Source organism: Eptatretus burgeri, chromosome 4, assembly GCF_056783735.1.
Source record: "Eptatretus burgeri isolate ZD-2024b chromosome 4, Ebu_testis_v1, whole genome shotgun sequence".
Classification (NCBI taxonomy): domain Eukaryota; kingdom Metazoa; phylum Chordata; class Myxini; order Myxiniformes; family Myxinidae; genus Eptatretus; species Eptatretus burgeri.
The window spans coordinates 107,170,207-107,183,200 of record NC_140964.1 but is presented as its reverse complement, the minus strand read 5'-3'; the positions used below and the strand labels follow the sequence as shown (position 1 = coordinate 107,183,200).

The 12,994-nt window shown below is 42.7% G+C and overlaps 1 protein-coding gene across 5 annotated transcripts in view; it reads right to left on the bottom strand.

The window, feature by feature from the left end:
* Positions 1–12,994, bottom strand: part of CCDC47 (coiled-coil domain containing 47) — a 100,497-nt gene that overhangs the window by 42,872 nt on the left and 44,631 nt on the right. For all 5 annotated transcript variants that reach the window (XM_085879625.1, XM_085879624.1, XM_085879626.1 and 2 more), the window contains 3 exons: positions 8,650–8,760; positions 8,331–8,416; positions 8,102–8,160 (listed from right to left, as the gene is read on the bottom strand). In XM_085879625.1, the coding sequence (XP_085735751.1) occupies positions 8,102–8,160; positions 8,331–8,416; positions 8,650–8,760 (256 nt within the window). The remainder of the gene's footprint in view (positions 1–8,101; positions 8,161–8,330; positions 8,417–8,649; positions 8,761–12,994) is intronic.

Genomic DNA, 12,994 nt, shown 5'->3' with positions numbered 1-12,994 from the left:
CATTTCGTACGCAGACAAAATCTTCCCTATTCTGTTGAAGATATTAAACAAATGAATGCTTCATGCCCTGTTTGTGCTGAACTAAAACCCAGATTCTTTGGCGCGGCATCTGGCAGACTGATCAAGGCTACTTCCCCCTTCGAGAGACTAAACATCGACTTCAAAGGGCCCCTGCCCACCGAGACAGACAACAGATACATATTCACCGTTGTTGATGAATATTCAAGGTTCCCTTTCGCGTTTCCGTGCTCGGATATGACCTCGGGCACTGTCGTAAAATGTCTGTCTGACGTCTTCGCTATGTTTGGGAGACCTTCGTACATACATTCAGACAGAGGGCCGTGTTTCATGTCGGCCGGGCTAAAACAATTCCTATTAGAGCACGGCATAGCAACTAGTCGAACGACGGGTTACAACCCACAGGGGAACGGGCAGGTGGAAAGGTATAATGGAGTTATTTGGAAAGCCATAACTCTGGCGCTGAAATCGAGAGGACTGGGCCCCGAGCGATGGGAGGTTGCTCTTCCTGACGCAATGAATTCCATACGCTCTTTGCTCTGCACGTCCACAAATGCCACTCCTCACGAACGTATGTTTACTCACCAACGACGTTATGTTGACAGTCAAACGGTGCCCAACTGGCTGACCCACCCCGGTACAGTGTTCATGAAACGCCCGGTACGACAAAGCAAGTATGAACCGCTGGTGGAGGGGGTCGAACTCATTGACACTAATCCAGAGTATGCTCATGTCAGGCTCCCGGATGGCAGGGAGACCACTGTGTCGGTTCGCCATCTGGCTCCCGCCGGTACTCCTCCCGCCGGTACACCACCTCCTGGCTCTCCTCCTTCTGACATTTCCCCCAGGAACTCCGCCAGGCGACGGGGCTGCCGTGTTCCCCCGAGGGCGATCGAGGAGTCATCCCCGGCACAAGTCGAGGCTCACCAAGAGGATCGGGAGTCTCCCTCAAGTGAAACTGCCGTTTACTCCCGGAGAGGTCGACGAATAAGGCCCCCTCGACGACTCAATCTGTAAAGGGGATTATCGGCATTCTCGCTGCTCATGCTCCTATATGCCCATTATATCATATATCGATGCTCATTTCCATGCTCCTACAACTCAAAATAATCACTGCTTGGCATGTATGCTCCTGTAGATCTATTAGTCCGCGTTGCTTGAAATGTATACTCCTATAGAGCTAAAGCAATCATGGTGTGTAAGATGGGCCCCTAGTTACATTTTAAAGGTGAGGAGAATGTGGTGAATTAACGTGAATCAAGGGACATGACGCGGGATCACATGTTGTGCGTCTCGCGTATAAGGGGATGTCTCTCTGCGGCACGAGTGATTGTCCCCGGGGCATTGCTATTGACATCGGCTGTCCACTTGATGCTCGTTAACTGAAGGTGCTCATTGACTGGTGAGAATGGAGATTATATCGAACTCCGTGCTTACGCGGATTAGTCTGCAATGGTTAACTGCACATGTATACGTTTCTGCTTATGTACTCCTAGCTGAACCTGTATTTCCTGGTGTGTCCACAGAAGCGGCTCCAATCAAATGGAATAAAGCCTAAACTCTGAAGGTTCATCTCTCGCTCTCATTTCAATTGGATTCAACACAATAATTTGAAAAGAATGACTTAGTTCTGTAAATATAAATTTAAAAAAACTATACTAAATCACTAGTAACAACTCAGCCAAGCTCATATATATACTGGCAGTCTAAAATATAAATTCATATCCCATTAGGAAACAAAGTGACCCATTCATTTGTGTTTTTCATATGCATATTTTATGTAACATTACATTCATATTGTCGATAAATACCAAACATGTATAATCCCCTTTTCCTAGACCCTTTAAACCATCTATTGTGTTTCTAGAGTACAGAAATTTCTTGTATAGGCTTCCATCTGTCTTGTTTCCTTTACAATGCACTGTAGCATGTTTTTAACAATGTTTACAAACATGACTCCACATAGAGATGGCGGCACTGAGGACACTGGGGGACTGGCTGAAAGGGAGTGGTTGGGTGCAAGCACTTGTGCAAGCCGAGATTGCGACAGCAGGGACAGCAGACTCATTCCTGCGAGCATCCCATGTCTTGTGCACAAGAAGAGCACATCAAGTGACTGCAGCAGCACTGTACATCCTGCAACACCGTGCCTACAACCACAATGTCTGGGAGAAACCAGGGATGCAGAGGACCTTCTGGAGTTTGAAGACTGGTGTTGCCAGAGAGGAGAAGACATCCCCCAGTTTCACTACTGGGCTACCGTGCTGGAACTAGAACTGTTGGTTCTAGTGTATGTGCGTTCTCTCAGGCAGGGATCGTTAATAATGTACCTCGATGCTCTGACAGAGCTGGTCTCCTGGTTCCGTGCACTGGATCACACCCACTATGCTAGGTGGATACCAGTGCACCTGAAGGACATGGCCGAACTCACCATCAAACACCGAGATGTAGCCAGGAAATTCAGGGAAAGCCACTTCACCATTCAGAAAACACAGAGGGTGTTCTCTTCAATCACGATTGACCAGGCACATGAGCAGAATAATGCCTGCATCAAAGGAGACGGTGGAGCAGTTGGGCTCACTGACAACCCTAGTGCCCTACATCGCTGGATGGTTGCGGGACCAGAAGTTGCCAGGGTAATCGAAGAATTCCAGGATGGGAACCAACACTGGAGACTGCAAACAGCAGACACACGTCATCATGATCAGACGCCAAGTATACAGGCCTCATTTGTGAAAGATGTTCGCTCTCTCATCGGTGTTATCGAGGAGATGGGCAACCCATTGGAGGAGGAGAGTCAGGATGTAGTCAAACTGGACACAAAGGAGATCGCAGATCCTGCTGCTGTGGAGACCGTGATGAATGCCAAGAGGATTGGCCAAGAGCAGTTCGAGGCTTTCACCAGAGAGTGTCTGTTGGACAGAACAAAGGCAGTGGACGCACCCATTCGTCGTAACAAGCTGAAGGTGTTCAGCACTTCCACTCCAAGAAGCCAGAGCATAGGTCAGCAACAGCTCGCCTCCATCAAGAATGACTGTGAACTCTTCACACGCCTGTACATTGGCTGCCAGATGGGGGATGGAAACCTTGAGGAGTTCTTTTGTCACGAGAATCAGGCATGTCCTCCTGCATTGTCTGATGGTGGAAGCCTCTGCACTGGTACCAAGAGTGATCTCCTCACATGCTTGGAAGAAGTCTCCGACGCAAAGACAGAGACTCCTGTCACGACCTGTATTGTGCTTGATGGAGCAGCCATCATCCAGATGCTGAAGTCGGCTGCATCAAAGACCTTTGAAGAGTGTGCACAACAGATCTTCATCCCATATATGTCCACGAAGCTGCAAACAGTGTCACACCTGGATCTGGTCTGGGATACTTACCTTGCTGATTCACTGAAAGGTAGTACACGTGCAAAGCGGGGACAAGGTGTGCGGAGACGTGTGGTGGCTGCCGCAGCCATACCAGGAAACTGGCAGAACTTCCTACGAGTGGACAGCAACAAGACCGAGCTGTTCAGGTTCCTCTCAGCAGCTCTCATGGAATGGTTTGACCAGGAGGACAAGCGACTCGTCATTACTGATGGAGAGGCAGTGCTCAGCAAGCCACTACTGCCAGATCTGACCTCACTCACCCCATGTAAACATGAAGAAGCTGACAGTCGGATGTTGCTGCATGCATCTCACGCAGTCCAGCATGGACACCATGCAATACTCATCCGGACTGTAGACACCGATGTTGTGGTGCTGGCAGTGTCCCTGGCACAGAAGTTGCAACCAGAAGACAAACTGTGGCTGGCATTCGGAACAGGCCAGAGTTTCCGATACCAAGCAGCACACAAAATAGCAGCTGGATTGGGACGAGAGAAGGCTCGTGCACTGCCAATGTTCCACTCTCTAACTGGATGCGACACTGTGTCTAGTTTTCATAGACATGGCAAGAAGACTGCGTGGGCAGTCTGGATGGTACTGCCAGAACTCACTGAGGCGCTGCTACTGCTGTCCTCTGCATCTCGTGATATACCAGACGATGCAATGCGCATCATCGAGAGGTTCGTGATCCTGTTGTATGATCGAACCAGCAAATGCACAGACATTGACAAAGCCAGGAGGAAACTCTTCGCAAGGAAGAACAATGTGCAGCTCATCCCTGCAATGAAGGCAGCTCTGGAGGAACATGTCAAGAGGGCAGTGTATCAAGGTGGACATGTGTGGGGTCAGATACTGCTGCAAGCACCAGAGCTCCCTCCACCAACCAACTGGGGTTGGTCAAGGACTGGAGAAGGACAGTACACACTTTACTGGACCAGGCTAACTGAGGTAGCTCATAGCTGCATTGAGCTGGTTTCTTGCAAGTGCAAGAAAGGGTGTGTGAGGCGCTGCAAGTGCAAAAAGGCTGCCCTTCAGTACACAGCCTTCTGTGTGTGTGAAGGGGACTGCACATGACGATGAGTCAACAACATACATGTACTTGTGGCAATGCTGAACTTGTTAACCTGACACTGTTTATGTACACGTATCTTCAGTACCGGTATATACCTAGCCTCAGATACCAGTACACCGAGCCTCAAATTCTAGACCATGTAGCATGTCAGTATTATGCCTAAGACATTTACAGAACTAAGACATTATTTTCAAAGTATTGTGTTGAATCCAATATTTGCCTAGATAATTTCCAAATAAAATTATATAACAGACTGTGATATATAATAGTAAGTTGAAAATGGTACCATTGGATTCCTTGCCCCCAAAAACATACATTTAGATACCAGAATCAAGTCAATAGCTGCATTACGTTCAGGGATAATAGCAAATGTAGATTTCAAGTGGCGGCCATTTTGAAATCCAATATGGCGGATATAAAGAGAGAATTTCAAGTGGCCCAATATCTGAAAATGTTCACAACATATTGATGTACATTTGTGCCAAATTTGGTGTTTGTATCACAAAATGCACAACAGGTTTGCTATGCTGCTACACTACAAACAACATATACAAATACATATATCAAAGTTCCAAAACTGCATTGCATTTTATAATCATCAATGTACCACACTCTTTTCAGTGTCGGTCACTTGGCAAGGGTTATGCTGAGTGGTTTGTCATTGCCTTCCCAGTAGTCAGTCAGGGAAGGAATTTATAAATTGTTGAGGATGCCGGCAATAACTCGCCTACGTTTCGCGAAAGACATGGTGGGATCTTTAACATCAACCAGCAACCAGTGTTGGCAGACAGATCCTTCAGCTTAACCACCTTGTGATGGACGGTGCACTCGCATGCAAAACAACAGGGTGACATGTTATAGCTGGGTTGAGATTCAAATCTGGACGATGCAGCTCAAATGCGAGTGCACATCCCTCCAAAACTATCTTGCCAGCCCCCTTGTATTTTGTAAAAGCTCAACAGGAATTCCAGGCATAAATGATACAATTCACCTCAACACCATTATGATGATTTTTTTTTTTTTATGAACAGATATCTGGCTCATGAAAGAGATAAAAAAAGAAGAGCAGTATATTCATTTAATTGTGCTTGGAAAAGGTTGTTTCCTGTTAAGTAACAATAACAACAACAACAATAGTAACACAGGAGTGAAAATAAAACAGCAGTTTTAGAACAGGAGAAGGAGATAAGGACTATGAGGAGAGGAAGCTGTGGACACATTCTCTTGAACTGCCACGCTCTGTTTTGAGGGGTGCATCTATATATTACTAAAACTCATATTGTGTGAGTGTGTGTATATATATATATATAGTCCTGAAATACAGCCAAAATGTTTCAAGAGAGCACAAACATTTTAGGGCCACCTTAATTACCATTTGCCTGCGGTGTGCAGTATCAAGTTCCGTTCAAATCGGGCAACGCAAAAAATTATTAAAAAAATAAATCAATTCCCGATTCAATCTTCAGGAGTATTTGATCAATGCAAGCAACCTCAGCAGTATAGTTCGCTGGAGCTATCCTTTTTTTTTCTTGAATTGATTTTTTTTTCATCAATCACTATCACAACGGGAACCCAACGGCTTTACGGATCATCTATTATTCATTTAAAACTGAGATACCCAGTGAAGGAAGAATTGGGGTATTCTCATACATACCCATGGAGGTAGGTATTCGCCTCAGCTGAATTCCTTCAACTCTTGGTGGGACCTTCCTGTCAGACATTGCACTGCTGATATCTTGTTGGCTTTTCCAATGCAACTCCCTATATTCTCTGGTTGGCACCATTCTGGGTGATTTTCATGCCATTTCGCTATGGCATTTGGTGTGTAGACAGGTGCATATCCTCAAATAGCTTATAATTCGTCCCTCCAACCTCTCTCGTCCTTCAACCACCTCATCCTTTTCAGCTTGGTTCCCTTCTTCCTTATCTATGGTGCAGCTTTAGCCACTGACTCAGGTTCTTTTCCATCTGAGACTGGTTTAACATGATGGACTAACTTCTTCTATCAGCTTCACCATCTGTGCATACCCTTCGGACTTTGATCCTTTAAAAAAACGGGGCTCACCGCCGACCCTTCACCCATTTATAACCCACTGGGGTTTAATGTGTGAAGTGTTTGAGTGAGCAGAGTTGCCACATCGAGAGTCGTGAGTTATTGAAGAGCTGCATTGCAGTATGTAATGTTCATACTTATTTAATTTGGGGATTCTTAGGAAAGTTACTGTTACATTTAATAAATATTATTGTGCTTAAGGCAGACATTAGGGCTAAATAAATAATTATAATAACATTATCCTTCTGTATCTCCCACTTGCTGAGACCTTGGTGAGAAGGTCAGACAATCTCAGCAACACAAATTTAACAATACACAACAAGGTATGGTTAAACACAGTAAAATGGAAGAGAACACGAACAGCAACACAAGGACAAAATTAGAGGGGGAGCACTCGGTAGAGTGCAAAACCTCCGCCGCCAATACTGCTAGGTCACTCAAGTGAACCTGATATCCTATTCATTCAATTTGACGTCAACAGTGCTCACAGAGTTATAGTTTGCACCTTTCCCATTTACTTTTAACTTTTACATACTCAATTCATTCGTCATAACTAGATTCCTTGAGACAGAAATTGATTTTACGTGGGTATATCCAACTGAAGTTCCAAAATCAGCCGCAATTATAATTTTGGCATGCTTTTGTTGGAAATCACTTATAACATGTCGAAATGCAAAAAAAAAAAATCGAAATTTGGTTGAAAAAAAAGTTTCAAAAGAATTTTTTTTCTCAAACAATTTTTTTTTTGGGGGGGGGGATCACTTAAAGCATGTAGAAATGCAAAAAAAAAATCAAATATTTTTCAAATAAAATCGAAAATTTTTAAAAAAAAGTTGCAAAATTTTCAGGTTTTTTTTTCTCTAACATTTTTTATTTTCATTTTTGGGTTGGTAATCACTTAAAACATGTAGAAATGCAAAAACAAAAATTCAAATATTTTTTCAAAATAGCCACCATAGCGGCCATATTAGATTTTGGACCAAGTCCACAATCTAATGGCATGATCCTTGGACCATACCTAATCTCCCCACCAAGTTTCGTCGAAATCCGTCGAGGAGTTTTTCCGTAATACTGTTCACAAACAAACAAATAAACAAAGAGGGGTGAAAACACTAACCTCCGATCTTCAATGGCGGAGGTTAAATATAACAGAAAAACACAACAGGACTGATTTGGAAAACTTTGCTTTGATGAAATGGAAGGAAGCGCTGCATGAACTAATGTCCAATGCACTCAGACCGGGAGCTGATAAAATTTTACTACCAATTACCGAAATTTGCATTAAAATTATAGACAATCCATGAAGACAGGCTGGTCTACCAGTGTCACGGACAAATCAGCAAAATACGTGGCATGGAGGGACATACATCATGTCATTATATGGCTACATTTACTCTAACTATCAAATTGCATCTTGTAGCTGACCATCATGAGACTCAAATGTCCATAAACATGATAGCAAATCTCACCGTTCATCCGAATCAGCCCACGACATCTGCAGACGACTGCACTACTCAAATCAAAAGCTCAAGACAATGTCAAAGCAAATGTGGCAGCTCAGTGGAGAAAAATGCACAAACAGAAACTCACCATTAAAGGTAAACAGCAAACTCTTTTGAGTCTCTGGAAGCTTGACATTTTGCCCTTCCCTGTGAAGAATATATACTGCATTTACAACTCCAGCTTGGAACTTTTGGCAAGGCATGGTTTATTAAAACTATTTAGTGGATGTTGATTGACATAAATGTAGAAAGAGGTGCCAAAGGAAAGCCACAATTCTTGATTAAAAAAAATATATATATATTTCACAATAACTTACTCCTGATTGACTTTGACACCAGAGTACTGATCAGAGAAATGAATGGACTCTATCTTCTCTGCACTATTCTTCAAGAAATTTATCATCTGCAACAAAAAGAGATTATCATTGCATAGCACTACTAAGCGGACTTATGTTGTTCAACAAATAATTGCTTCAGTTCCTTGAAAAGTTTCAGTTGGAATTTCTGAGCTTTGCTGCCCAGCAGGAATGACTGCAAGGCCTAGTCCATTTTATATTAGAACATTCTATCATGAAATTCATTGGATAAGATTTGATTATACACCCGAAAAAGACAAGGAGGAAGCCTGTGGCTTACCTTTTCATCGAGAATGGCATCGCTAACCTCACCACTCTCACTCAGTATGTTGAGGCAATCTGGCAAGTGATAACGAGCTGCAGACCTCGGCTTCTCTCCGCAGTAGTAGCTCTAGAAGAATCAAAGACCGTTGTTTTAGAACTTTACTCCAGCATGGTCAATGCTAGAAATCTTAAGCAACTCGTGACAGCTTGGGTGTTTGATAAGGACTAATTGATTTGATTTTGGTGGAGATCTGGATCTGGATCCAGGTATGAGAATTTTTTAAATTACCAAATAATTCTTCGCCATTGAGAGATAGGACAAAAAAAACGATATACAGTACGATATCTCAAAAAGTTGTGGAAGAGTGACGACAAAACTTGGTGAATGAGTTGGGTAGGTGACAAGAACAAGCCAATTCGATTTTAGTTCAGGTCCGGATCCACATCAGGCCAAACAGTGGGATACTCTTTGCACTGAATGATAAGAAATTGGTAGATCAACTGAAACTAGCAAAGCAGTACTTGGAGGACATTCAAATGGAGTTTGGTCTTGACAAATGTGCCAAATGCACATTTGTACATGGAAAAACAAAAAGAACAGACATCTCAATCAATCAAATTGCAACATAGGAACTAGAAACGAAGCATCCGGCAAATACATCAGAATAGAAGACCCCAGGAACAACACAAACAAAAATACGTAAAAAAATCAGCAAAGAGTACCGACGCAGAAAAAGGGATGTCATCCCTCTCTTCAAGAAACAAAACTAAAGCTATAAACCAACTTGCAGTGCCACTATTCCAATATAACCCTGCAGTTATAAACTGGCCACAATTGGAGATCAACTTAGACACCAAAACAAAGAAACTTCGAACTATTCACAAGATATTCTACAAAAACCAATGCATACTGAGATTGTATTTACCGAGGCGAGAAGGTGGCGGCGGTCTGATGGAGCTTAACCAAGTGCAAAGAACATTGTGTGTAGAACGAGTGGAGTATGTGGAAAGTTCAACAGACTATCGGATGAGATTTGTACACAAGCAAGAAAACAACAAACCAGAAAAGGGATCGTTGATCCATTTAACAACAAATTTCCAAAAACAGGTGCAAATTACAGATACGACACAGGAAAAGGAAACAGAAACAAACACAGCCCTAATTAGTGCATCGGAAAACAAAACAAAATAGGAAAAACTACAAAAAGAAATTACAAAAAGAGGTCAACTTAATTGGGATGGATAACGAGTCATCATAAATACCCAAGACCAAGGACACCACACCAATGTTTTTAAGAAAATGGAGGGATTGAGCCAATTAGACAAATGCAGGTTTTGTGGGTTAGAAACAGAAAGTACCAGTCACTTCCTTTCAGGATGTAAAAAAACTCATGTCAGAACAGCTGTAAACAGAAAGACATGACAGCGTTTGCAGAGTAATCCACTGGCACATCTGTAAACATTTCAACATCCCAGTCCCAGAACAATCATGGAAACACAAACCAAATTCGATCCTTGAAAATGAACATATAATGCTCACGCATGACAAAATGATCTCATGAAATGTGGACATTGCAAACAAAGCATTGTGTCCGGACATCGTGCTCAAACACAAAAAGGAAAAGTCGGCATTGTTGATCGAGGTCTCAGTTCCCAATGACTTTGGACTAAATGCCACAGAAATAAGGAAAATCACCAAATACCAGGAACTGAAAAATGAGGTCAAGAGGACTTAGAAATTAAAGAAAGCTGAAATTATGCCAGTGATAGCTGGAGGGACAGGAATGATAAAGAAAACACGTACTGAGTATAAAAAAAAATTCTTGGGACTATCACTTCAAATGAGCTACATGTGGAGGCTGTCATAGGTTCAATGAAGATTTTGAAAAAGAGTCCTTGGAATGAGGCTATGAGAACGAAGTTTCAGAATTTGGTTCATGAATCATGATCCTTTACCAAAAATGAGGCAGAAATGTTGAGTTCTGGGAAAACATCCTCCCACCTCCTGAAACCCGCAAAAGGAGATAACGCATGCACGCAATGTCCTGCTGCACAGGGAACAGCCTGAACATAAAAATGAACAAAAATATGCGCTTTATCAAGCCATTTCACACCAAATTTGCAAAACAAAAATGTATATCTAAAATTGTGTGTGTGTGTGTGTGTGTGTGTGTGTGTGTGTGTGTGTGTGTGTGTGTGTGTTTTCCTATCTCCAAAACCATGAAACGTAGTGTCCCGAAGACTTACATGCATACTAGAGGAACTCCAAGGGAGTGCATGAATTAAAACTGGGTGTTTAAGGGGCTGTCACACCTTGACATTTTAGCCAGCGTATGGCAACATATCAAAATGTATGTAAAATGCTGGCGTACGCTGAACTATTGTTTTTTTTTAAAGTTTTTGGCGTATTCATAACGAGTTGGACGTATGCATAACGTATTAGTAACGTACACAAAACGTTTCAATAACTTATAGATAAGTTATACCAACGAATGCTTAGCGTGTTGTCGGCGTTCACAACGTATGTCCAACAATAGTCTAACGTATGCATAGCGCGCGGCAGCGTATCACCAACGATCACGTGGCGTAGCCTATTAAAAGTCTGGAACACTGATGGGTTCCTCCTGTGAAGCCCATTTTTATATACCAATTCCCCTAAACACTGCCAATACACCATTATATGGTATCTGTAAGTTAGAAACACGTTCAATAAGTTATGTGGTCCTCCGGAAGACGTCAAATACGTCTCCATACGTCAAGATGCGTTGGAGATACGTTACACATAGGCTCAAAGCACGTTACTCATAGGATAGAAATAAGTTTCGGGTACGCTAAATATTACCTCGACGTGTTTCGATTTATGAGTAACTTACAAGTAACGTGTGTCGACATGTGTCAATGATCGCATAATGTGCCTACAACTTATGGCCAGCCTATGCGGAACGTGTGAGTCATACGCTGGCATAAGTCAAAAAATTTTGAGCATGTTAAAATTTGTCGACGAGCTCGGTGTACTACGACGCATGCCAGCGTGCTTCAGCGTGCTCTTAACGTATAGAAAACTTACCCATAACATATTCGACGCGTGCCAGCGTTTTAGACAAATTTTTCATATGTCGGCATATGCTGGCTAAATCGTCAAGGTGTGACAGCCCCTTTAGGTAAATTCAAACACCCCTTTTGAAGAAAATTAACTCATCTCATCATGAAAAAAGAAAAACAGGTCTATCCTTCGCCAGCCTGCACTCCCTTGCAGTGGTCTTAAGCCACCACTTGTTTCAGCCTGCTCAAAAACGCCTTGCCTTGGAACCACAACGTACGCTCATGGACTAATTAAAGCATATAATCGAAATGTCTTCAGATTTGAGGATCGGAGCATGTGGACTAATCAAGTGTCATAATCTGGAGCGAAATCTAAAAATTTAAAGAAATTAACAATTCTTATGTTGCGTATTTATGTATCATTATATGAATACGCCAAGCCATATTTTGTGGACGTATCTCCTCCGAAACTGCCGAAACGGATTGTCGCCACTTTTGACATACGGGTGCTCTGTGGTCTAATGTACAGCATGGGCTATGCGAGATCGCGCCAGATGGACAGGTTTGGGAATTTTTGGCGATTTTCTAATTTTTACATTCGTTTGCATGGTGACGTGTGAGGTCACCGCTGAGAGGAGTAATGACGTCAATGGTGATTCGCTGACGTCATTACGTCTGTGGTCGACAGACCGTCACCGCTGAGAGGCGTAATGCCACTCCTAGAAAACAGCGTATGCAATGTAAAACCCTCTTCTGCATATGCTGACCACCTTAGAAGGTGCATTTGACACAAAAAAAATGTAACAAGAAACATTCTATAGAAAGAAATTCTATAAATCACATTGTGAACACTGGATATATTGATGTCCTCACGAACGCTCACTGTAGAAACTTTGCGCGGAGCGCGGGTTGGGCTCGTTTACTTTAAGCAAGCAAGGCTGTGAACCCGCCTCCATATTTACAAACTGCCAAAGCATTAAACTTAGCCTTTTCTTCTGTATGGAGAATAATATTGAGTGAAGAAACGATTAAGGAATGTTCCGAAAGTGTAGCTTCATTGAGTGCAATGAAAATAATTAACCAGCGGGATAGCAGGAAAGGCTCCCACGACCACGGTTGGGTTCTCCATGGGCAAATCTTCAGAGTTAGGAAGGCAACATAAATTATGATTAAAGCAACGAGACAAGTGAATCATGCCTCCAAGAGAGAATAGGAAAATATTGCAATAATATTTTAATTAATTTACTGTTTGAACGATTTCCACTCAATTTTTTCTGAGGCTTCACTTTCTCCTTCCCCCACCCTTCCTTCTCTCGCTC